This window comes from Equus przewalskii, chromosome 2 (genome assembly GCF_037783145.1).
Source record: "Equus przewalskii isolate Varuska chromosome 2, EquPr2, whole genome shotgun sequence".
In the NCBI taxonomy this organism is placed as follows: domain Eukaryota; kingdom Metazoa; phylum Chordata; class Mammalia; order Perissodactyla; family Equidae; genus Equus; species Equus przewalskii.
The window spans coordinates 85,938,114-85,961,248 of record NC_091832.1 but is presented as its reverse complement, the minus strand read 5'-3'; the positions used below and the strand labels follow the sequence as shown (position 1 = coordinate 85,961,248).

Sequence of the window (23,135 nt, the reverse complement as noted above, 5' to 3'; positions counted from 1 at the left end):
AGATAAAAATCAAAGGATGCAGAAGCCCATGAATGTTAGGTGGTGAGCAAGGGTACAAGGACTTTTGATATTAGGCAAATATACTGACATGGTTTGAGGCCATCAGATATTTCTAAGGCAGAGCAACACTGTGGCACAGTCAGAGCATGAGGGTCTGTGTGCTCACGGTAGGAAGCTACAGGCAACACATCTCTCTAAAGCTGTTCTTCAGCAATGGAAGCCTATTTGGGGAATGTCCACAGAGATTTAGAAGATATTTCTAGTTGTATGAATTGCTGCTTGGGATGATGGTTCAAGTGGAACTGGATGACAGAGATACTTTCAGAGTGACTTATCTTGAGGGTATCAGACCAGACACTCCTGATTTCTCAGATAACGCATCTGTAAAGAATCTGCTAAATCTGTTAAATCCCTTCATTTGACTGAATTTCTGAGATGCCTACATGCAGTGTTCAATGTTGACAACCATGATGACAGTGCCTGCTCCTCTGACTCCTTTGTTCTAATGGTTGGTTTTTCTTCCACACTGGGTTACTGACTTGGCCTGGAGGGAGCTTCCAATAGATTTGAATGAAGGGAATTAGGAGTCCAGGACTGAGTCAGAGAGCTCGAGTTTTGAGCAGTAGATCTCAATTCCAAGAAGAACCATGATCAGCTATTGAGTCTGCACTAGATGGAGACACTCTGAGATTGGGTCAACCAAGGGGCCCACTATTTCCTCCTGAGTTTAGTCTTGAGTAATGATAATCATGGGATCCTGAAACAGTTTAGGACCCCATATAGCAGGCAAAACACTCTTGTAGACTTGTGATGGAATCATTCTATATCAGCTACCTTTAAAAAGTTGTATATTTTAATTTTGGAGGGATCATAAATTTGCTACACATCTACTATTTTCATACAATACACAAACATAATGGAAAAAGTAAAATGCATCTATTTTTTTCTATATTAAAAAACAGAAAAGGAACTTTTAGAAGACCAAGTTATATTAGTAAATTGAGGAATTTGCGCATCTAAAAATGTTAAAATGGAGGTTTTCAGAGAAGTACAAAGACATTAGATATCACCTTCCAAAGGGAATCTTTAGACCGTTGTGTGACATTTTCAAGGAAATTACCAAAAACTGTTCACAAGACTTGTGAAATTCCTCATTGACAATAAGGGCATATAAATGTTGGAGACTGTGTCAGTCAAAGTTAGATTAGGCTACACTGTGGTAGTAAATAGACCCTGAAATTCCAGGGCCTGAGACAAAGTGATTTTCTTGCTCACATGAAGTCCTCTGAGGGTGGGTGACTCTAGGGCAGCTCTGCTCCAAATGCTCATTCAGGGATCCAGGTTGTTTCCATCTCATGGTTTCATCAACTCAACCTAAGTTCTCCATGGCCATCATGGCAAAAATAGAGATAGCATGGAGGACTCACATCTGCTCCTCTAAGCTTCAGCCTGAAAGTGACTGCTCAGAGCCTACTGACCAGAATTAGCATTTTTATAGTGACTGACACATAAGACTCAATAAATGGTAGCTCTTATAATTTTAGCTACTGGAAAACAGCATTTTGAATGGCTGGATAACAGTTCATCGTGTGTAATTACCATAATTAATGATTACTCTAACATAGGACATTTCTATTGTTTCCATTTTTTTTATTATTACAAATGATACATAAAGACATAATACGTAAATCTTTGTCTTCATGTCTGATTATTTCCTAGAAGCAGAACAACAGGGTTAAAGGATATGGACGTATTTTAAACTCTTGATATATATTCCCAAAATTGTTTTCTAGAAATGTCAGCTAATTTATTCTGTCGCCAGCAATGTAAAAAACATGCTTACCAAGATTCCACAAGCATCAAACGCTGTCTTAACCCAATAAATCAACCACTTTGATTTCTCTGCATGGGAATTTGGTGCACTTTTTACCTATCCTATCAGCACTCTCACCCACATTACTGCAGTTATCATAGCACTGACTTGCTTTTTCCTCTAAAATGTAAGCCTCTGAATCAAGGGGCCATAAATACCTTTCTCAGCTATATATTCCCAGAACTTAGAGTCTTGTACATAGTAGGTAAACATTTGTTATAAAATTACAGGTGAAAAGTTGCATAACTTTAGTGCTTTAATTTGTGCTTTTTTATGATCAACATTGGCTTTTTTTCATATTTATTACCCAGTTGAATTTCTTCTTTGAATTGTCTTCTTAGTTCCCCTACCATTTTTCTACTGGTGTGTTAGTGGGTTTTCTCACCAATTTGTAAAAGTTCTTTATATAATAACGATATTAATTTATCATATTTACTTCAAATATCCCCAACGTTTTGTTTATCTTTTAATTATATGAGGTCTTTAATAAATCATTTTTTTTTAAAGTACATGTCAAATCTCTTGATCTAGCGGATAGAGGGCTATTCCGCTAGCCTCGCGTTTCCATGAGGGGACTCCATCTCTCCTTCCTTCTTCACCTCTCTTTAAGGAAGAAGGAATGACGACGTATCTGGCTGGTGGAATTGTGAACTCTCGTCCCCTCTAGACTCAGTTCTCAAGGAGGTGTGACCTCCGAACTCCATGCCGAAGCTCACGGAGCAGGCATAGAACCTGGAGGAGAGTCTGAGCTTGACCAGTCTTCCAGTAATTAGGTGGTTAAGATGATCTGGGGGGATAATAGTCTGATTTGAACAGATATAAGCTCTGTTCCCCAATTGGCCTTAACAATTATGATCTGTCTGATTCTCATGTTTCTTCTGAATTGGTTCTGAACTTGGCTCAGGGAGAGGATATAATTATCCCTCGATAAATCCCATTATTTTCCTTTGTGCTTTATTCAATTGTTTTTATGTTTCGAAGGTCTTCCCCGTCTAAGACAGAATAAATATTAGCCTTTATTTTCTACTTTTTTATAGCTTATTTTTAAATTTTTCTCATAAAATTTAATTTTAAAATAAAGTACGGAAATAATTAACATTATCACAAAAATCTCTGGTAACAATGGAAAATCAAAAAGAGAAAAATTAAAATCATACTAATTTTATACTTTGTTTTCTATTTCCAAAATTATTGACATGATTTTTTTGTAGACTTAACTTTACGTTTAATCAGTTTCAGTGTTTATTGTCAGTTCTTTTATATTAGGACTTCCCTCTTCTTGTGTTTTTAATTTTGTTTTCTCTCTTGTTGGGTTGTAGAACACAATGTACACAGAAAAATATCTTCATAGCGTACTTTCTGAAACTTGCATGGGTAAGAATGTCATCCTGTTGCTTCACACGAAAACCAGAACTTAGCTCTGTAGGATACTTTCAATTCTCAAATTTACAGCATTCCACTCTCTTTCTCCTCCCCTCAAATCCTGCGGACTCTACTTCTTTTTGTTTTGTGGCATTTATCATTGCAAAGAAGAAAGCTGAGCTCGTCTAATTTTTGTTCCAACGCAGACAATCTGTTCTTTCTCTTTGGATGCAGGTAGGAGTCTGTGTTTATCTGAGTCATTCAAAAAATTCCCCAGAATTTATCTAGTTATGAATTTTTTAAATAATTTTTGACTGGAGAATGAAAAGTTATTTCAATCTGCATATGCAGAATTTTTTAGGGTCAAGAAAGCTTTCTTAAAATGTCTTTGCTTATTGCTTTTGTTTCAGTTATTGTGTATTCTTCCTCAGGAACTTCCATATTTATCATCTCTCATTGTTTTTATCTCTTAGGCTTTCCCTGAATTTTGGGAGAGTGTTTCAAGCTGTCCTCAACATCACTGATTCAGTTTTCCACGGTGCCAATTCTACTCTTTACTTTTTCCACTCTCTATTTTAATTCTACCAACACACCTTGTTGAAAGCCTTCCTTATTTCATCTGGGGCTCATTCTCATCTCGTTTGGTTCTATCCTCAGGCTTTCTTGTCTTCTACTTGTATCCTTCAGAAGATACTATGAATTTTTCTAAAATGATCACTTTGACGGGTTTGTTCTTTACCTGGGTCTTCAGGTTAACGCTTTGTTTTCCTTGCATTTCCTACATCCCTCAATCAGAAGCAGTCCATCTAGTCCTGGTATTGAAAGGCACTCAGAGTGGACAGTCTGTCTGGGCTCTGCTCACTAGCCACGTGGTACTGGTAGAATCCCCCTGCTTCTACCCACATTTGGGGGAGAGTCAGTAGAAACAGCGCCTCACTCGATTGCAGTGTCTAGCAGGCATTCTCCTGCGACTGAGATTTGATCTTCTCTTACTTTAACTTACTGATTCTCTTCTACTTTGCTCAGTTCTTGAAAACATCTAGTCTTGGGAGAGGAGCTTCTTTTGAAACGTATAGTCTTGCTCATGGTCCTATCTTTGTCCTAGTTCTTAAAGGACAGGGCTTCTGTGTCCGTAATCTGACCGATGCCTCTTTATGTTAATAGCACTCCTATGCAGAACTTAAAGATGTCAGAGGTAAGGGTTAACTTGTCCAGGACTGATCCCTGCAGGCTACTGTCCCAGAAAAGAAGATGAACTCTAGCAAAGTTCCAAGGAAAGCATTCAGACTCAATGCTTTTAAGGCAGTCAATCCTGACCTATTGTGAAGGCATGGACCCCAGTCTCTCTCTCCTGACAGGGGAGAGGCCAGTGCTCCCCAAACTATGAATGCCCATGGGGCAAATCTTGCTATTTTTGTGCCATGTCCTATGGCTGCTACCACAAGGCAGAGACCTCAGGCTTCCCCCTTACTCTTCCCCTTCTGCTGATCATGCAGGGGAGGGGCTGGACTACATCAAGCCATGAATGCTGAGCTGGCAGGAGAGGGCTTGTATCAAGTCTCTGCCACACCATGTTGCTATCGCATGTGTCCCTCAATCACACCAGGAGTGTGACAATACTTCCCTAAACATACAGCATCCACTGAAAGGGCAATGGGAGACCAGCACACCTGCCACTGCTCCTGTCTCCGTGAGTTCTCTGGAGCAGCACTGCTCTGGCAGGCCTGCTGTGAGTGCTGCTGACCACTTACCTTGTTAGGATGGCAGTTGTCCCAAAAAACTGGGCAAATGTCCAGGCCCATACCATGGCCTTCTGGAAGCAAGTGAGGGGACTGGAAATAAATCAAAGACCAAGACTGGAGTGGGAGGAGTCTGCTGGTAATGCTGTGGTCAGCCTTCAGGATTCAGGATGGCCAGTTAGTGATTGTTAGCAGGGACTAGCTTTGAAAAATCCCGAGTAGTGGGAGACCTATGGGGTTAAGAGTCTCAGTGATAGAATTTCTCATTTGTGTGTGTGTGTGTGTGTGTGTGATATTGAAGGGAGTTGCCTAGGATGGGGTGGATACTTCCCTAAGAGGAGAGCTGAACCACTGCTCCTCATAAAATTAATGCAAAAAAAAAAAGAAAAAAAAAAGATGAAAGGGGACATCTTCCCCAGTGTTTGGAGGAGATGTTAGAGAAGGGAGTTAACCATCAACAAGATAAGGATAAGAGGGTTCCATGTTCTAACTCTTCTCTGTGAGATCAAGATCGTAAATGGGACAGTCCCTTGTAGTGGTGGCCTCTCTAGAAATCTGTTCCTGGATCTGCCTTCCACCACTGGCTGTGTCAGGGGAGAGTGGGAGCCATTCCATTCACGATACTATCCTGCTCCTGGTACCTTCCGGCCCCTGGCAAATTGCACTAAGATACACTATCCAGAATCTATTCACAGAACTGACTGTCAATGGTAAATTCTAGGACCTGAACTGAGCAAGCCAACCAGAACAACTCTTTTTTTCTTCACAAGTTCCCCAGTCACTGGGAGAACTTGGGATCAATGCTGTGGGTCCAAGTTAGCCTTTATTCAGGGCCGGGTCCCTGTGACTATGGCCTCTGCTCATGTTCATTTGCTCTATAGTTCCCTGAGAGTGCTGGAGCTATGCCCTGGACTACAGCCTGCTTGACTGGGCCCTGACAACCTGCCCTTTGCCATCTGCCGGCTGTTACCCTGCTTTAACCTGAATGGGCACCCCTGGAATCAGGATGCTGCCACCTGCCTCAGTACAGCTGCCACCTAGCTGGTGCTGTGGGGCCTCCATTTGCTTGTCTGGACCAATCAGATCAGATACGCGGAAGCTACACCACCAGCACCTCTAAGTAGTCCTAGTTTACCCTCCGAATGAAAATTCTACTCCAGATTACAAATGCTGCACAGATAATTTTCACTCTTGCTGGGTACATCAAACACTGAAGTCAGTCTCTAGAATTTTCACCAACACCAACTCAGTCATTCTATCCATCAAGCAATAAAGGCATGGCTCTTAGGGCCTGATTAAGGAACTGATTAAGAGCATAGAAAAGTATTTTAGATCTGACAAAAAGTGGTTGCAAAACACCATCTAACTTAAAAGTAATTTCATAGCCAAAAACATCCCATATATTATGGAAGATGAGTGCATTTTATCATGCTATAGGGTGGGGCATGTAAATGTGAGGAAGCCAAGGACCGGCAAATATGTAATCTCATGGCAGCCCCACGCTGATCACCTTTCCCAAACTCATCCTCACTCTCAGCCACTAAAATGATGTGGGCAACCATGGTACCATGGTTCTAATCACAGGATTAGTGAGCACTCCAATATTTGCTGAATGAGTGAATGGATAGATAAATGAATGAAAAAATAAAGGAAGCAATGAATAAATCCTCCAATAAAAATACACACATTTGTGTGTGTGTGTGTGTGTGAGGAAGATTGGCCCTGAGCTAACATCTGTGGCAATCTTTCTCTATTCAATGTGGGACGCCGCCACAGCGTGGCTTGATGAGTGGTGCTAGGTCCACACCCATGATCCAAACTTGGGAACTGGGGGCCTCTGAAGTGGAGTGAGTGAACTTAACCACTACACCACCAGGCCAGCTGCCCCCCCAAAATACATTCAGAGACTGAAAAATCAGAAGAAGAGGGAAATTGAGACTTGTTATTTAATGGGTATTGAGTTTCAGTTTTGCAAGATGAAAAAGTTCTGAAGATTGGTTGCACAACAGTGTGAATACACTCACCACTACTCAACTGTAAAGTTAGAAATAGTTAAGATGGTAAATTTTGTTATACATTTTTTTACCACAATAAAATGTTTTAAAGATATTAAACTGAATTTAAAAAATCAAAAGTAAAATTTATAGAAAAATTCAGAATATACCCATGATAGTTATCTGAATTTCACTGGGGCCACTCTTAAATTTTCATCGATGTAGTCTTGACTTCTTCAGTCTTTATTTTTAAATATTATTTCTTATTTCTTTAGTGACTTCTTTTTTGGGGGGCCAGTAATTGACAGTTCTATTACCTGGCTTGTCATTGTAACTGGGGAATTTGATGACTCTAATTGTAAAAACAAAACAAAGAACCATTTTTATTCTTTTCAGCTGAGGGAAGCTCATATATAAAGAACAAAAAAGTGCTAAATCACTTTTAGCATATAATTTTCAGGAATTTTCATAATTAGCACATCTTGGAGGTAAAGCAATTCTTTGTTTACATACAGCAGCAGCTACTAGCACAGGCTCTGAAGCCAACTGACTATTAAAGCTAGCTCTACCACTAACCAGCTTAATCTCTCTGCGCCATCATTTCCTCATCCTCAAAACAAAGCTAATTTTTTAAAGCTTAAAAAAGTATTTACCTCATTCCTGAAATGAGAATAGTAACTTTTAAAATTCTAAGTAAGAATTTTACTTTACTTAAGCAAGAATTTGTCCCATGTTTGCAAATTGAAAAACAAAAACTCTACTTTTAACAACAGGCTAAAAGTCTTAATGAAAAACTTCTCAAATTATAGGAAGAAATGTCTCTTCAATGCATAATTTTATAATCACCTGTGATCCCCACATTAAAAAGTAACCACTGTTAACATGTTGCTGTATGGTACACACCAAACATAACTATATTTTACATTGTGTTTTGTATCTTATTTTTCTACTTAATTTATCATGAGCATTTTCTCAAATCAATCTGTATTTGGTGTTTACTATACAATGCGGAGTAAAATCCAAAGTCCTCACCTTAGCCTACAAGCCCCAATGTGATCCCAAGCCTCCTGATCTAATCTTAGCTCCTCTCCTTCCACTTCCTACCCCACCCACTGAGCTCCAGACACATTGGCCTTCTCGCTAGTCTTTGGGCATGCTTAGCATGTGTGTGCCTCAGGGCCTTTGCACTTACTATGGCCTCTCTCTAGAACCTCTCCCTCCAGAGTTTCACAAGGCTCAGCCTGTCATTTCATTCATGTCTTACCTTCTAACACGGGAACACCTTATGTGAAGTAGCAACAACTGTCTATCCCTTTGCCTTGCTTCTTTTTCATCACAGCACTTATCACTGCTTAATATATTAGACAGCTATTAGTGGCTAAGGCCTGTTTTCCCCATAGAATGTAAGTGCCATGAGGGCAAGGATCTTGTCTGTCTTATTCACGTTTTATCCCCTGGCACTAGATTCTAAACAAATATTTGCTGAATGAATGAATGAATTTTGCCCTAATTTGTAATTTCATGACTGCACAGAACTCTGTTGCATGGATATTGCTTAATATATTTAACGAATCCCCTATTTTGAGATATTATAAATTGTACTGCAATGGACATGCTGAAACCCATTCTCTTTATTACTTTTCAGTTGTTCCTCCGGGGCTAAATTAGGGCAGCAGCTTCCCAGCCATCCCCCTTTCCTCTTTTTCCTCCTCCCACAGCGTGCATCACAGCCAGACGTAGATTATATTACACTCCTTTCCTTGCCCTGAATGTACAGAAGCATAAGCCCAAGCTCTAAATGCTGGCATGTCCCCATGTTGCCTTTCTACTCAGTTCCCATCACTGCTCAGAAGTACACTGTTCACTTCAAACAGGTTGCTCCTCCCATTAGTTCCTCTAATTATGCTTTAGGGTACGTAGTTCCCTCTTACATAACATATTCCTGTTTCTTTACCCGCCTAAACTCCACCCATCTTCCAAGTCCCCCACCAGGCCCTGCTGATTCCGTGCCTTCCTGTAATCTAGTCTGTACGATCTCTCACTCCTCTGAATTTTTCTGCTATTCCCCGTATCTGTCACTCAAGACCGCTCCTAACCATCTGCCATGTTCTAGCACCTTCCACCGTGTAGATTACAACGTGCAATTTCCTGAAACACAAAAACGGTTTTCCCTCCTTTGTCAAAGTCCTATGCAGTCCTTGCCACAAAATAATATTTTCTAATTTAACTCTTTCACTAATGCCAAAACTTTTGTGGAAATGAGACAGTTTTTTGAAAGAAGAAATAGGATTATTCATGATAAAATATTTTCATCTTCCCATATACATTTTTTTTGCATATTAGCTACCCACTATCCTTAAATATTCACAAATGATTCTGATTCTGAAATTTTCATCGTAATCCTTATTAAACTACCATACAAAATGCTTCTGAAGATTTTTTGTTGTTTTAGACTTTGTCTTACCTTAAGATAACATTAAGTATGAAGTTTTTTAAAATAATTTTTTAATTTTCTATTTATTTATATTTTTGGAAGATTAGCCGTGAGCTAACATCTGTTCCTCTTTTTTTTCCCCCAAAGCCCCAGCACATGGCTGTATATCCTAGTTGCAGGTCATTCTAATTTTTCTCCGTGGGATGCAGCCACAACATGGCTTGATGATCTGATGAACTGGCCTCCAAAGCAGAGTGCACCGAACCCAACCACTCAACCATGGGCCAGCTCCTGAAGTTATTTTTAAAGAAACATTTCCCTCAGAAATTATTATAAAATCATGATGGGGTGGTATCTGACTTACACAGATATTTGGGGGGGGGGGTTGTATAGCAGATGTGGGGTGCTGGGAGAATCACAGTGTGCCTTTCCTTTTTCATAGGTGAGAAATCACGTTAAAATGAACAAAGAGGGCTGTGAGAAAGCAAAAACAAAACGGAGCAGCACGTGTGTGGATGAAGGATGCCCTGTGGCCGAGTGGGGAAAGATGCTTTCTCCCTGGGATCATGCTCCTGGGAACTCTAGGCTGAGCGCTCCGCCTCAGGTAAGAGGTATGTCTGCAAGCAACGTTGCAGGTAAGCCCATAAGTCACACCCTTTGCTTTTTAATCTCAAAAACTTACATACTAAAGCCTCAGATCTTGACGACCCGCACGTGCACCAGCGGCAGCCCGGCCAATGGCCACTCACCGTCTTCCTCAAAGAGAAGCCCCATGTTTCCGTGCGCCTCGGCTTCTTTCTTCCCCCCGTCCATCTTGATCAGTTGAGCAATCTTGAAACATCGTTCGAAGAAGTGGTTCCTTACCCACCTGTCTTCAGAATTATTGAAGTAGCAGGCCAGAGCATACAAGTTATTATAGACATCTTCAAAGTATTCTTCGAAGAGAGAAAAACATTATAAACTGCATTAGAAAAATTTCTCACGGCACATCCCTTCAAATGGCAACCAATGTAATAACGTTTATTTTCTATTTTTCCTTAAAAGCATGCTTAACAATCTTAAAAGTCTAAATGCAAAAATTAATGCACTTTCATTGTTAGATTAGTTATATTAATTAAAGAATGTGCACATGAGAAAAGCAACAAAAATCTTTCTGAAAACTTAGAACGTGTTAGAAATTGACATACTCTTTGGGTGAAACACTAGATTCTATATAGAACAAAAGACAGGATAATAGCTACTAGCCATGTGCTCTGTTCTTTTGGAAGAAATGAATATGTAGTACCATCAAGTATTTTTCCCACTGAAGATTTGAAAAGTATTTAGAGATTCCAGAGAGAGCAATGTTTCTTAGCCATGGCAAAAAGATAATGTAAATGAAGAAAGTAGATAGGATATGAAAATAGCAAGGTATTTTCCCTGAGAAGAAAAAACAATCATGAGGTTACAGATATGAGAAATGACGATCCGGATGACCCAGTAAGCTCCACACACTTTCCAGCAATGTTTCCAGGAAAACAAGCTACTAGCGATGTGAAGAAGGAGTAAATTTGTTAACAAGTTGTGCCTCAGTCTGGAAATGCCACTCTATTGGTGAATATGAACAAATTCATGATCTTTATGTCTTTTTGCATTTGTGCTGGAAGCACAGTTATGTGGTGGCCTCTGGATTACCTTTCCAAGGATTTTTTATAACCATTCTTATCTATTGGAATTCACTGAGACTAAGTGTTCACTACCATCAGAAGAGTCAACTCATATATTACTGAAAGGATTACAATGATTAAAATTATTTATCCATTGCCCACTAGTCCCCCTATAAGATTAAAATCAAAAGCCTCAGAAAGAAAATGAAATTAGGCTGATTACAACAAAAGGTAAATTTCAAGAACTCCAATGTTTCAAAAGAAATTTCTAAAACCTACGTCATTCCTTTACATATAGTGCTTCGTAATTCCATAGGAAATTAAGATTTATCTTAAAATAAAATTTATACCTAAAAATTAAGGTTAAAAAAAAAGAAGCTCTCCCTCTCCTTATTTTTGAAGGAGCTGGGGATTCTCGGAGCCATTCTGCTTTTTAGGGCCGTTCACAAGAGGCAACAGCTTAGGGGAAAAGTGGAGAGTCATCTGAGTTACTCACTTAAAACAAACACTCTCATCTCAGAATTGATTTCTCCTAAGCTTTATCTTTCCATTCCGAACCTTCTACCAAATGTAGCACTGGTCTATTTTGTAATAGTTTATATTTTTTGTCATATTTAGTGATTAGAGAGTTATTTTTTAAAGCCTATAAGTAAAACATTTCATATCTTCCATTTTAAAAAAGTTATATAGAGAGGTTTTCTTAAAAAAAGTGACCCTGAAATAACTTTTCTGTTTTTCAGAAATTAAACCTCAATAGAAAAACAGTTCCAATATTTCATAGACAAAGTTTTGTGTGTGTCTGTTTTTAGAATGAGTTAAACAAGTTATCAAGATTCCATAATTAAAGACTACATGTCAGCTAAGCCATTTTTCTATGGAAAAAATGGAGTGTTTTTCAGAGTATTAAATATAAAGGAATATATTAAAGTTTTGAATCTTTGGACACACCAAATACATGGCCTGTACCCTTTACATTCTAAGCTGCCTTTTCTCCTTGCTTGTAGAACACTTCCTTCAATTGTCAGCAGGTATAAGATGAAAATCAATTTTACTGTTGGTTTATTATTTATATCTGTATTCATTATGCTACCTAAAAGAGAGATTCCGTGATGAAATAAATTTGGGAACTCCTCGTGCTAATTTCCCTTTCAGCGAGCCACACAATATACATCAGCAAGTTAAAGGCTCTGATAAGTCCTGGAGTAAACCAACTTGCTTAACATCAATATTAATTCACCTGGTGTTTCTCAAATTTATTTCACCTGACAGTTATTTTTGTTTTGCTTTCTATAAAACCTATAAACATCCTGTAGGACTCTACTTGAGTAGCGTAGAACATACTTTGGGAATATTAAATAAAAGTTATTAGAGAGGGAGTAATGGTCAAGTTTGCATGCTCTGCTTCAGCCGCCCAGGGTTCGCTGGTTCGAATCCTGGACGTGAATGTACACACCGCTCATCAAGCCATGCTGTGGTGGCATCGTGCATAGAAGAAATAGAAGGACTTAGAGCTAGGATATACAACTATGTACTGGGGCTTTGGAGAGAAAAAAAAGAGGAAGGTTGGCAATGGCTCAGGGCCTATCTTCCTCACCAAAAAAAGAAAAGCATGCCTAAAAATAAAAAAAGCAATGCAATAATTTTAAAAGAAAGAAAAATAATGTTATTAGAAAAAGAATTACTGCTTAACGCTTGACAATAATTTAAAGTCAAGTGTAAATAATGTTTGAATCATCTATTGATTTGGTTACCCTTAATCATTATTGCCATCTCCTCTCTGGCCCCATGGGGCACAAGGCCCTAATCATAATGTTACAGATGGTACAGAGATGATTCACAACGAGTAATATAAGAAACATTATCAGGGACAAACAAACACTGTAATGAATGGAAAATAACCCAAAAAGAAATGACTGGCTTACCTTAAACACTTCTTTGCTATGAAAGAGAAAGTCTTGTTTTGTAAAGTAATTTAAATAACTCTAGGTTCCTGCTCTGTAAGTCTCAAGAGACAGAACTGACGTGTGATGACTATTGTTAGTGCCATAGCTTTGATTAAATGAACTTATATGACCCTAGAGTGATGGTCTTTCCAATGAGAAGCAATGAGAACACTCAGAGATACGTCACTTTGGGATAACTGTCTCAGATCTCACGGCCATATGGGGTGGAATCTTAACAGATTTCTACATTCTAGATTAAGTGTGTGTGTGTGTGTGTTTATATTGGTTTTAAGATTTAGGATTAATTCAAATTAATCAGAGTGAATGTGCACATCCCCTGTCCCATTTCCTGGGACGTTCTTAATTCAAATCACAATTTTTCCCCAGTAAAGTTCATGTGTTAAATGTGAAAAAAATTATGCAAATTTTTAAAAAGAGCATACGAATGTTTATATGTCCTTTCACTGAAGTATTTCCAACAATGTTTTTTGCAATAATTTTAATTTTCTATATTTCGGCCAGGCAGAAGCCACTGCATTTTGAAGATAACCCTACAGAAGCGTTATTCTGAGCAAGAGGCAATTTTGTTCCATTTAACAAATGCAACATTAGTTACCATGAATATGTGGTAATCGGAGAAACATTTTTATGATAGTTACTTTTCTTTAATAAAAGACTATAAATTAAAATGTTTTCTACCTTAAAGTAGACTGTCTAGCATTTTAGTTTCTTTATAATTCCAAAATGCTTTATGACAAGTTTCTCATATTTATGACACTTTATGACAAATGATATATTTGGCTCATATTTATGCTACTCAAACAAAAGTCTCTATTTAAAACACTTAGTGAATATAATGAATTTAACTTGAAAAAATGACTAATGGGCAAATTTTGTCTTGATCAAGTCTATTTTCAGTGTAAATATCACTTCGGAATTTGAGGCTGAGAGTACAATGCAGGTTTTTTACAATAGCATTTTTTATTTATAACAGTTACAATTGCTTGAGAAATTATATGTGACATTTTATAATTCACCAAAGAACTCTATTTTTAAAGTCAATCCTGCAGTTAAATACTTTTCATGATACAAATTATCACCTCCTATCTCCACACACACATAGACGCACACACACCCCTAGTTCACTTGTGGTGGTGTTCAGATTTTTGTATGTCTCATATTTGTAAGTCAGGTCATAACCTGATAAGAAATATGTATTAACTACACTACAGAGGCTGAAAGACTTCTGCCACCCCTCTGATGCTGTTTGCATGTCCCCATCAATTTTCCCCACTGTAGCGCTGGGTAACAAAAAGTTGTCTTATACTCTATTTTCCAATAGAAAGGCCTGAAATGAAATATAGACATTGTCATGTTGGGGCCTGAGCTACTCTTTTGAGTCCTACGATATCTTAACACAAAAAGTTGAAGAAAATAATAATGTAAAACACCAAATTCTAGGATTTCCTTTCTTTCTTTCTTTGTTTTTCTCTTCTTTTATTTTTTTTTTTTGGTGAGGAAGACTGGCTCTGAGCTAACATATGTTGCCAATCTTCCTCTTTTTGCTTGAGGAAGATAGTTGCTGAGCTAACACCTATGCCAATTTTCCACTACTTTATATGTGGGATGCTGCCACATCATGGCTTGATGAGTAGCATGTAGGTCTGCGCCCAGGATATGAACTTGCAAACCCCGGGCTGCCAAAGTGGAGCATGGAAACTTAACCACTACACCACAGAGCTGGCCTCTCCTTTCTTTCTTTGATTGTATAAAATGACCATACCTGATAACGTAACTGAGAAATACTTATGACAACATTATCAGCATAATTATAATAGAAATTAAAATATTTTCTTTAATAGTTGAAACATATTGGCTTTCTGGAAAAGTTTAGAACACAAAAAAAGAATTTATGAGAAATTATGTAACGGAAAATATAAAATGAACAATTCTACTCATAATTGTGAACTGCAGGCTTTTCATGTCTTCTCACTATTCACTAATAAAAATCCTCTGATTGAAATCTGTAGGACTTACTGATAAAACCTTCAAATTCCATTATATAAATTCTAAAAAACTGCCATAATTTTCAAATTATAGTACTCTTTGAAAATATCTCTTCAGTGAAAATCAATATTCAGATTATATATAAAGAAAACTATGGAAAGATTTATAATTAATGATACAAAAGATTTTAATACATTGGAAAGTTCTGCAGATGTTATGAGGTGCTATTCCTGTCTTCCCTGGCTTAGAATGACATCACCAGGATGCCCCTGCAGATCCTGTCTGGGCAGCCTTGTATGCAGCCTTCCCTATCATTTATTCCAGAAAGATGCTTCGTTGATTAGGTTGAACTGGGCTAAATTGTCTTAATGTTTCAAATGCATACATGAAACAACTTGGAATCTTCCCTCAGGCACTCGCAGTTCTGGTTTCTCCAGCCCTGCTGCCCACGATCCTTCCACTTACCTTTCCTTTCGGCCACCTCGGCCCTGGTCAGGTAGTGGTAGAAGTGATCCAGCTTATCACGCTGCTCCTCCAGGGGTCTCTGCAGAAAGAGGGAACCAAATCTCGCAGGATCCCTCACGGCATCCCACTGCTCCATCAGAGAGAAGAGCTCAGTAAAGGACTTATGATAACCGTCTCGCAGCATGTCCACATAGATGTTCTTCTTGTACGAATTCCGGTAACTGGGAAGAAGAATCAGAACACTCAAAGCGTTATTTCAATCCTTTAAATGCATGCAGTGTTTTTATCCTACAATAATTAAAAGTGGAATTATGCTGACTTTTTCTCCTCCATGAAAGCACTGAGAACTATCTTTGCCTCAAACACTTATAAATTTAACACCTTCAGTTTAATGAAGGATGCCAGGAGCTATCTAAATACAGTAATTTTAATGAAATTACATTATAATACAATATCAGTTCCAGAGCTGAGCTCCCTTTGATAAGGACAAATAAACTAGGTGACCGATGTATTAGTCCGTTCAGGCTGCTGTAACAAAATATTACTGACGGAGTAGCTTATAAATAGGAGAAACTTATTGCTCAAATTCTGGAGGCTGGTAGTCCAAGGTCCAGACTCCAGGAAGGTCTCCTTCTGATGAGGGCCCTCTTCCTGGTTCATAGGTGGCGCCTTCCAGCAGTGTCCTCCCATAGTGGAAGGGGCTGGGGATCTCTCTGGAGCCTCTTTTATAAGATATTAATCCCATTAGTGAGGGCTCCACCCTCATGACCTAACCATCTCCCAGAGGCCCCACTGACCAACACCTTTGGGGGTTAGGATTTCTACATATGGATTTGGGGCTACACAAACATTCAGGCCATAGCAACTAACAATATCCAAAAACACTTGATATACTAGCCTCCACCAAAACAAAACAACACAAAGAACTCATAGGCCAAGTAAAAATTTAAAATATCATTTAATATCAAAACAATGTACTCTATATTAAGTGGTTTCACTGTATGTTATGGAGGTTCATTCATTCATTCATTCATTCATTCATGTATGGAGAAAGTGTTTACTGAAATCTATTACTAAGTACATTTTTTAAGTTATTTTCAGTTAGGATTATGTTAATAGTATGTTAGATTAATATTTCATTTATAATTTAATAATAAATAATATTCAAGGAGATAAAGTGGCAAGTGAATATTCCATTTATTTATTTATTCAACAAATAGCTATTGAGTTTTCTCCTAAGTGCCAGGCACTGTTCTAGACCAAATAGGTTCAATGCCATTGTGAAATCTGTATTTTAGTGGGAGAACACAACCAACAAATAAGTAAACAAATAATAAATAATGTCAGATGATGGAAACTGCTATAAAGGAAACAAACAGGGTTATGGGGATGGCAGCTGTGTCGTAGCTATTATTCCACTAAATGAGCAATCAGGCCTTTTATACTAATTACATTCTTTTTTAAGAAAAAAGTAGGAGACAATTAAATATTTAGAACAACTGACGTGATGTGATATTACTAGAAATAAAAATTTCAGTGTGTGGTGGAAACACCCTAGAATTACCAGAATACCCAAGGCTGAGGCCCGTTCTACCCAACCTCCCTGGACCTCATTTCTCCTCATCTGTAAAATGTGGATATTTATATATGCCCTGCCTACATCACGGGATTCTTCTCAGACCAAATGAAATTATGTATATGGAAATGCTCTGAGAGACGTGAAGTCCTGAACTACGGGGTCTAAACCTCTGGCTATGCTATAGATTCACCTACAGAGTTTAAAAAACAAGCAAACAAAACAAAAATGTCCAGGCTCCATCCACCAAGAATTTCTTATTTAGTGGATCAGCGTAGCTACAGGACAAAATATATAAAGGGTGGTAAGGAGGGGAGTGGTAAGAGAGCAGTTTAAAGAAAAAAGGCAGGACTCGGATCCTGGAGACCTCAAAGCCATGGTAAGCACTTTGGACTCCAAGCCAGGAGTGAGGCAGAGCCATTGAAGGGTTTGAGCCAGGGAAATGACTCGATGAGATTGTATTTTAGAAAAATCATCTGGAACAAGTGTCCCAGCTGAACTGCAACCTCCCCCATCTGGCAGCCGATGCAGGGCACCTGTTACGGGACTAGTCCATAAAGAGATTAAGGGAACCACATTCTTAGGCCAAAAGTTCAAAAGCCACCATCTTGTATGAGACCAAAAATATTGGAAATTGGGAAGAGAGAAGACATAACAGCTTTTTGTTTGTGTCTGCCCTCTAGCCGAAATGGAGGAGGAGAGGATGGAGAAGGAAGCAGAGAGATGCTGTGAAAGGTCATGCCCTCTGTCTTCTCCGCTTCCCACCCACTCCTACACAAGGGCATGGAAAGGCAGCAAAGTCACTGTATAGTGTTTCTCAGAGAAGAGGACCAGAACCAGCCCATATACTTTCCCATAGCCCCTGAATGGTAAGGGCGGAATGCCATAATAGTCTAGTGGGCTCCATGTGTGACACAAAGTTAATGGAAAGAGAGGGCTGGTGTCTGCCACAATGTCACTGGCCACAGCAAGGAGATGTAGGCTAAAAGCCTGTTGTACAGGCTGCCCACTGGGGACTAAAGGAGGACACAGCTATAACTCTGAAAATAAGAAGCCTTGGGGAGCTACTGAAAGGGTCAGGTCAGCATATTTCCAGAGCTGACAGGAAAGGATGGATTGAGTGCATCAGAGATGGTCATGTGCATAGAACCCCATAGGTTAGGAATGCAGTCAGCTATAAGAGAAAACTTGCCTTGCAGTGCCTTCCAAACTACAGGTTTCTATTTCTCACAGCACAAGATGCCTAAAGGTAGGCAGCTGCCAGCCTTGGTTCAGTGGCCTGGCAAGTACAAGGCCCATGCCTCTGGGACTTTCTTAAGCTTTCCCTCATGCTTGTTCCCTGTTGGTCACGAGAGGGCTGCTCCTGTTCCAGACATCACATCCACCTTCAAGGCAAGAAAAAAGGGGAGAATGAGGCGGCACCAGTTGTCCTTCTCTATTATGGCGGAAAACAAAAGGATTCTTGCAACTACTAGTGGATTTTCACTTTGGTCTCATTGGCCAGAACTGTGTCATGTGGCCACCACTTGCTGCAAGCAGACTGGAAAAACAAATATCTTGCCTGTTCTTGGGCACATTGCTGCCCAAATAAAACTGAAGCTGTGTTAGCAAAGAAGAAAGGAGGAACAGATACTAGATAGGCAAATTCAGGTCTATTTCAAGGTCCTAGGTCAAGATCTAAAAGTGAATGCTGCAAACCCCAACTCCCAGAGTTGCCAGACAAAACTGGGCAAGATGCCCAGTTAAATCTGAATATCAGATAAACAGTGAATGATTTTTTAGTATCACTATGCCCCAAATATTGCATGGGACATGCTTATACCAAAAAAGTTTTCTTGATTTTGAAACTCAAGTCTAAGCATATGTCCTGTGTTTTTATTTGCCAAATCTAGCAACACTACTCCCCTCTACCCTGCACAGTGCTGTGTTGTTTCTATTTAGGAAAATAGGGTGAGGGGAAGGGATGTGTTAGAATCCTGAATAACCTGAGAAATCACTGAATTGGATTGACTTTACCTGAAAGAGACAAGATTGGATTTTTACACAACGGAGGATCAGGGCTCAGGGCCAGGAATTAAAATTAAGTTATAAAAAAATACTTTCAATTTAGCATCCTTGGTTGGGCTTGTGACTCTGAAATGCACACCTGATCCAAGAGAATGGCCAGCAGGAGGATAGAACTGGGAGCAGGGAGGAGAGAAGGGAGACTCTGGGCGTCCTGGAAAGGAGAGGCCATGGGGGCTGAACCCAAGGAAAGGTGGGAAGATAAATAGAAGAAGGTGGATTCAATACATATTTAGGAGATAAAAATATCAATTACTTGGTGATTGAGTGGATGTTGGGATGATGGAAAGGGAGGAGCTAGGATGATAACCAGGTTTTCCGAGTGGGTAATTGGTAATTTCTAAAGAGAGGAACATAAAAGGATGAATAGATTTGGGGAAAGATAACGAGTTTGAGTTCAGATAACTTGAGTTTGAAGAGCCTGAAGGGACATCAAGTGGTGCTCCAAAAGGCAGTTTGGGGTGCAGTATAGCAGGTCTGAGAGGATAAGGGGCTGGAAATCCAGCCTTGCTTCAAACGAGCACAGCCACTTTGTCTGTCTATGCCCTGGCCGCCACCATGTTTTCTTGTGAGTGAAGAAAGCATTCTAGGGCAAAAACAAAGAAAATCAGGAATAAATAAAACTTAGAACACTGACTTTAAAAATAAACACACATTAGGAGGCCGTCTCAGTTCTAATCCCAATCCAGGACAGAAATGCAGAAGATCGCTCTCTGAGCCTTATTTCCCTCACCTGGAAGATGAGGGCGCTTTGGCTGGATTTGGTCCACCCAGCATCTAATTCCACTTCCACAGGCGGCAGCACTCCAAAGTACTTTTGGAAATGGCCTGTCCCATATTGTATGTCATCTTGGTGGGACTTGATTTCAAAGACTCCCTAGCCGAAGGCTGGGGCAGTGACCCAAATTAAGCCAACTGGCCTTTCTCTCAGGATTTTGAATCTTGAGGTGAGGAACACAAAGGTATAGACAGTTAGTTGTTGGAGCTCAATCAAGATGGCAGCGACATCCTGACAAGAGTCTCATGTAGTTCTTGCTACCTAGATCCATTCAAAGGTGCCACATCTTTGCCTTTTCTCCTGAGCCGGGTTTTCCCCTAAATTCATCTGGTTACCTAATATCCTTCTAATAAAATCATTTCCACTTTATTTAATCTGAATCAGTTTCTGCGGCCAGTGACCAAAGAACATGAACTGATTCAGAAGGGATGGGACTAAAATTGTTTCCAAGACATTTTTCAGCCTCAAAACATCCATGATATATAACTAATATCAATTTTTAAAATTTCTAGTACATTTTTTAAAAAGATCATTCTTTGTAAAAGAGATTTCAAATAGAAATGTATTTAAAAATGCATATATAACTACACTGATATCATCTCTATTTTATATACACATTTGTGTGCACACACACGTACGTGTATGTCATTGTTTAAGCTTCATTCCTAATATTTGAGAGCCGTAAAGAGCAATTAGTGATTAAATAAATAGGTTCCTATTTAAACTTTCATAGTTAGTAGAACTTATTTTTTTAACCAGAATAATTTTCATTTATTAAAATAAACTAGCATCTGAAAATAAAAATGGATGTCACTCTCCACCATTATATGTGGATTTCTCAGGCTTTATATTTCATAACAGAATCACAGCCAAAGTTCACTGGCTTTATGGAAAGGAATTTTTTATTTTTCATTTATTTTTTTTAAAGATTGGCACCTGGGCTAACAACTGTTGCCAATCTTGTTTTTCTTTTCTTTTCTGCTTTATCTCCCCAAACCCACCCTATACATAGTTGTATATCTTAGTTGCAGGTCCTCCTAGTTGTGGGATGTGGGACGCCGCCTCAACATGGCCTGACGAGCGGTGCCATTTCCGCTCCCAGGATCTGAACCCTGGGCCGCCACAGCACAGCGGGCGAACTTAACCACTCGGCCACGGAGCTGGCCCCGAAAGGAATTTTTTAAAAACACAAATATAAATTGAAGTTGAAATTCATTGTATTTCTTATTTCACTTGGAATAAAGTTATTAGTCTTTGGTTTCATTTACATATCAAAACAAATATTAGTCTAAATTAAAATGTGTTCTTTTTAAGTATCAGAAGAATAAAAATCTCTTTGACCTGAAGTCACTATCCTGGGTGGAAATTGAGAATTCTGGTAAAATTTCTGGAGAGATTTGATAGTTTGGAATTCGAGGAGAATTCTCCTGACAGAAAATAAGCCATTCGCAGAAGCAGAAGTTGTGACATCTGTGGATATGCTGGACATCTGTGAATCTACGTCCTGAGGAAGGGCTTTCCCATTGCAGCCGCCAGAGACTGCCCTGGGCTAAGGGACGCTGCTGAGAAGAATGGACTTAAGAATGGAATTCAATGGTCATGCATTTCATATGGATTTTATTACAATTTAAAGGCATTATTCAATGGAGACTCTGTGTGAGTATTTTGAATTTTTATCAAAATTTCCCTAAAAAGTTCTAAGATCAAAAAAAAATCTTTTTACTGACAGAAAGTAAAACTGAACAATTTGACATAACTCCACAGAAGCTGAATGTGTAGAGATGCTGGGATTTGGGGAGCTTTCTGTTAAATGGGCACGGAGATATTTTATCATTTTAAAATTCTGCCTTAAACCATTTTGAATGGCTCCTATATAGAGAGCACCTACAATGTGTCAGACCCTGTGTAGACATCATTTCTAACTCACATGATAACTCTACAAGGTACTACTTCTCTTTTTACAGATGAAGAAACTGTCTTGAGCGAGGTTGTGATTGCCCAAAGCCATACAAGCTAGTAAGTGGCAGAATTGGAATTCGCACCCAGCTTTCTCAGACTGCAAATTCTGAATCAAATATTGTTGATTTTTTTTCCTCATTCTCCTCCCCACGATTTTCTGTTTATTTGCATTGATTGTTTAGGAATTTGACATAATTGGACAATTACGATCTATCTAATTTGAAAGCCACTGTCTTTCTCTCTGCTAATCCATGTTTATGCTGCACTGGGGAAAGAGATCCGTGTCATTCTGAGTCTCCCAGAGAACCCCCTGCCTTAAAATAAGGGAGCAGACAACCAGTAGCATCTGTGCAAAGCAAATTAGATGGACGTGATTCCCACTCAGGGGTGTAAAGTCTAACGGGAAAAACACTGACAGAGACAAACATAGAAAAGGATAAAAAGCACAGCCTTATACAAATATGAAAAACATGAATAATTGGAATGAACAGATATGACAATTTATATTATTCTCTCTGTCCTTACAGGTATTTATACTAGTTATTAGTTGGACTTTCAAAATTAAAATGCATTATCAACTATTCTAATATGTGATTAACATATTTAACATATTTTTTCATAGGATGAACTGAAATACTGTATTAAGGGAAGCTTTACATTCAGTAAAATATTTCTAAAGCAGCTTAATAAAAAACCATACTTTAAAACGAGATCATGAAATTTTTATTTAATCTGACAAAGATAAACTCAAAAGATAGGTAATATCTAATCAAAAGTCAGGATAATACTTTTATTCCATTAAGTTAATATTTATAAGTCACTAGTGTGTTATCTACGTGTCAGTTATAACAGTCATGCGTTCATATTGTAGGGATAAATGTTATTGGAATCACCTACGGGATAATTATAGTGACTCTTAAATTAATACTTAAATAGCTTCAGTTAATATAATTTCCGTGGAATAAAGTGAGCCACTATTCTTACTCATACTTTTCAGTGTAGGTAGATATTACCTTTAATTAGAATGTGGAAAAAACCCATTTCTTGACAAACACACGCACTGATAAAAATCATATAAGTTATTTGGTACATATTACAGCTGTTTTGTGTAAAGGATAATATTTTTCCAAAAAGGTAAAATAAAGATATAGCATTTCCCTAGCCATATAAATATATAGAGAGAAGTTAGAAAGAAAAAAATTAACTATGTTTGAAATGATTTCACTTTAAAAGTGTATCGAATGCTTTTACAATGAAAACTGAAGGCATTTTTCTTAATTTTACACATTTAGGTT

The 23,135-nt window shown here is 38.5% G+C and overlaps 1 protein-coding gene across 4 annotated transcripts in view; it reads right to left on the bottom strand.

The window, feature by feature from the left end:
• Window positions 1-23,135, bottom strand: part of TTC29 (tetratricopeptide repeat domain 29) — a 258,998-nt gene that overhangs the window by 156,581 nt on the left and 79,282 nt on the right. For all 4 annotated transcript variants that reach the window (XM_070611649.1, XM_070611648.1, XM_070611651.1 and 1 more), the window contains 2 exons: window positions 15,464-15,684; window positions 10,152-10,337 (listed from right to left, as the gene is read on the bottom strand). In XM_070611649.1, coding sequence (XP_070467750.1) covers window positions 10,152-10,337; window positions 15,464-15,684 — 407 coding nt within the window. The remainder of the gene's footprint in view (window positions 1-10,151; window positions 10,338-15,463; window positions 15,685-23,135) is intronic.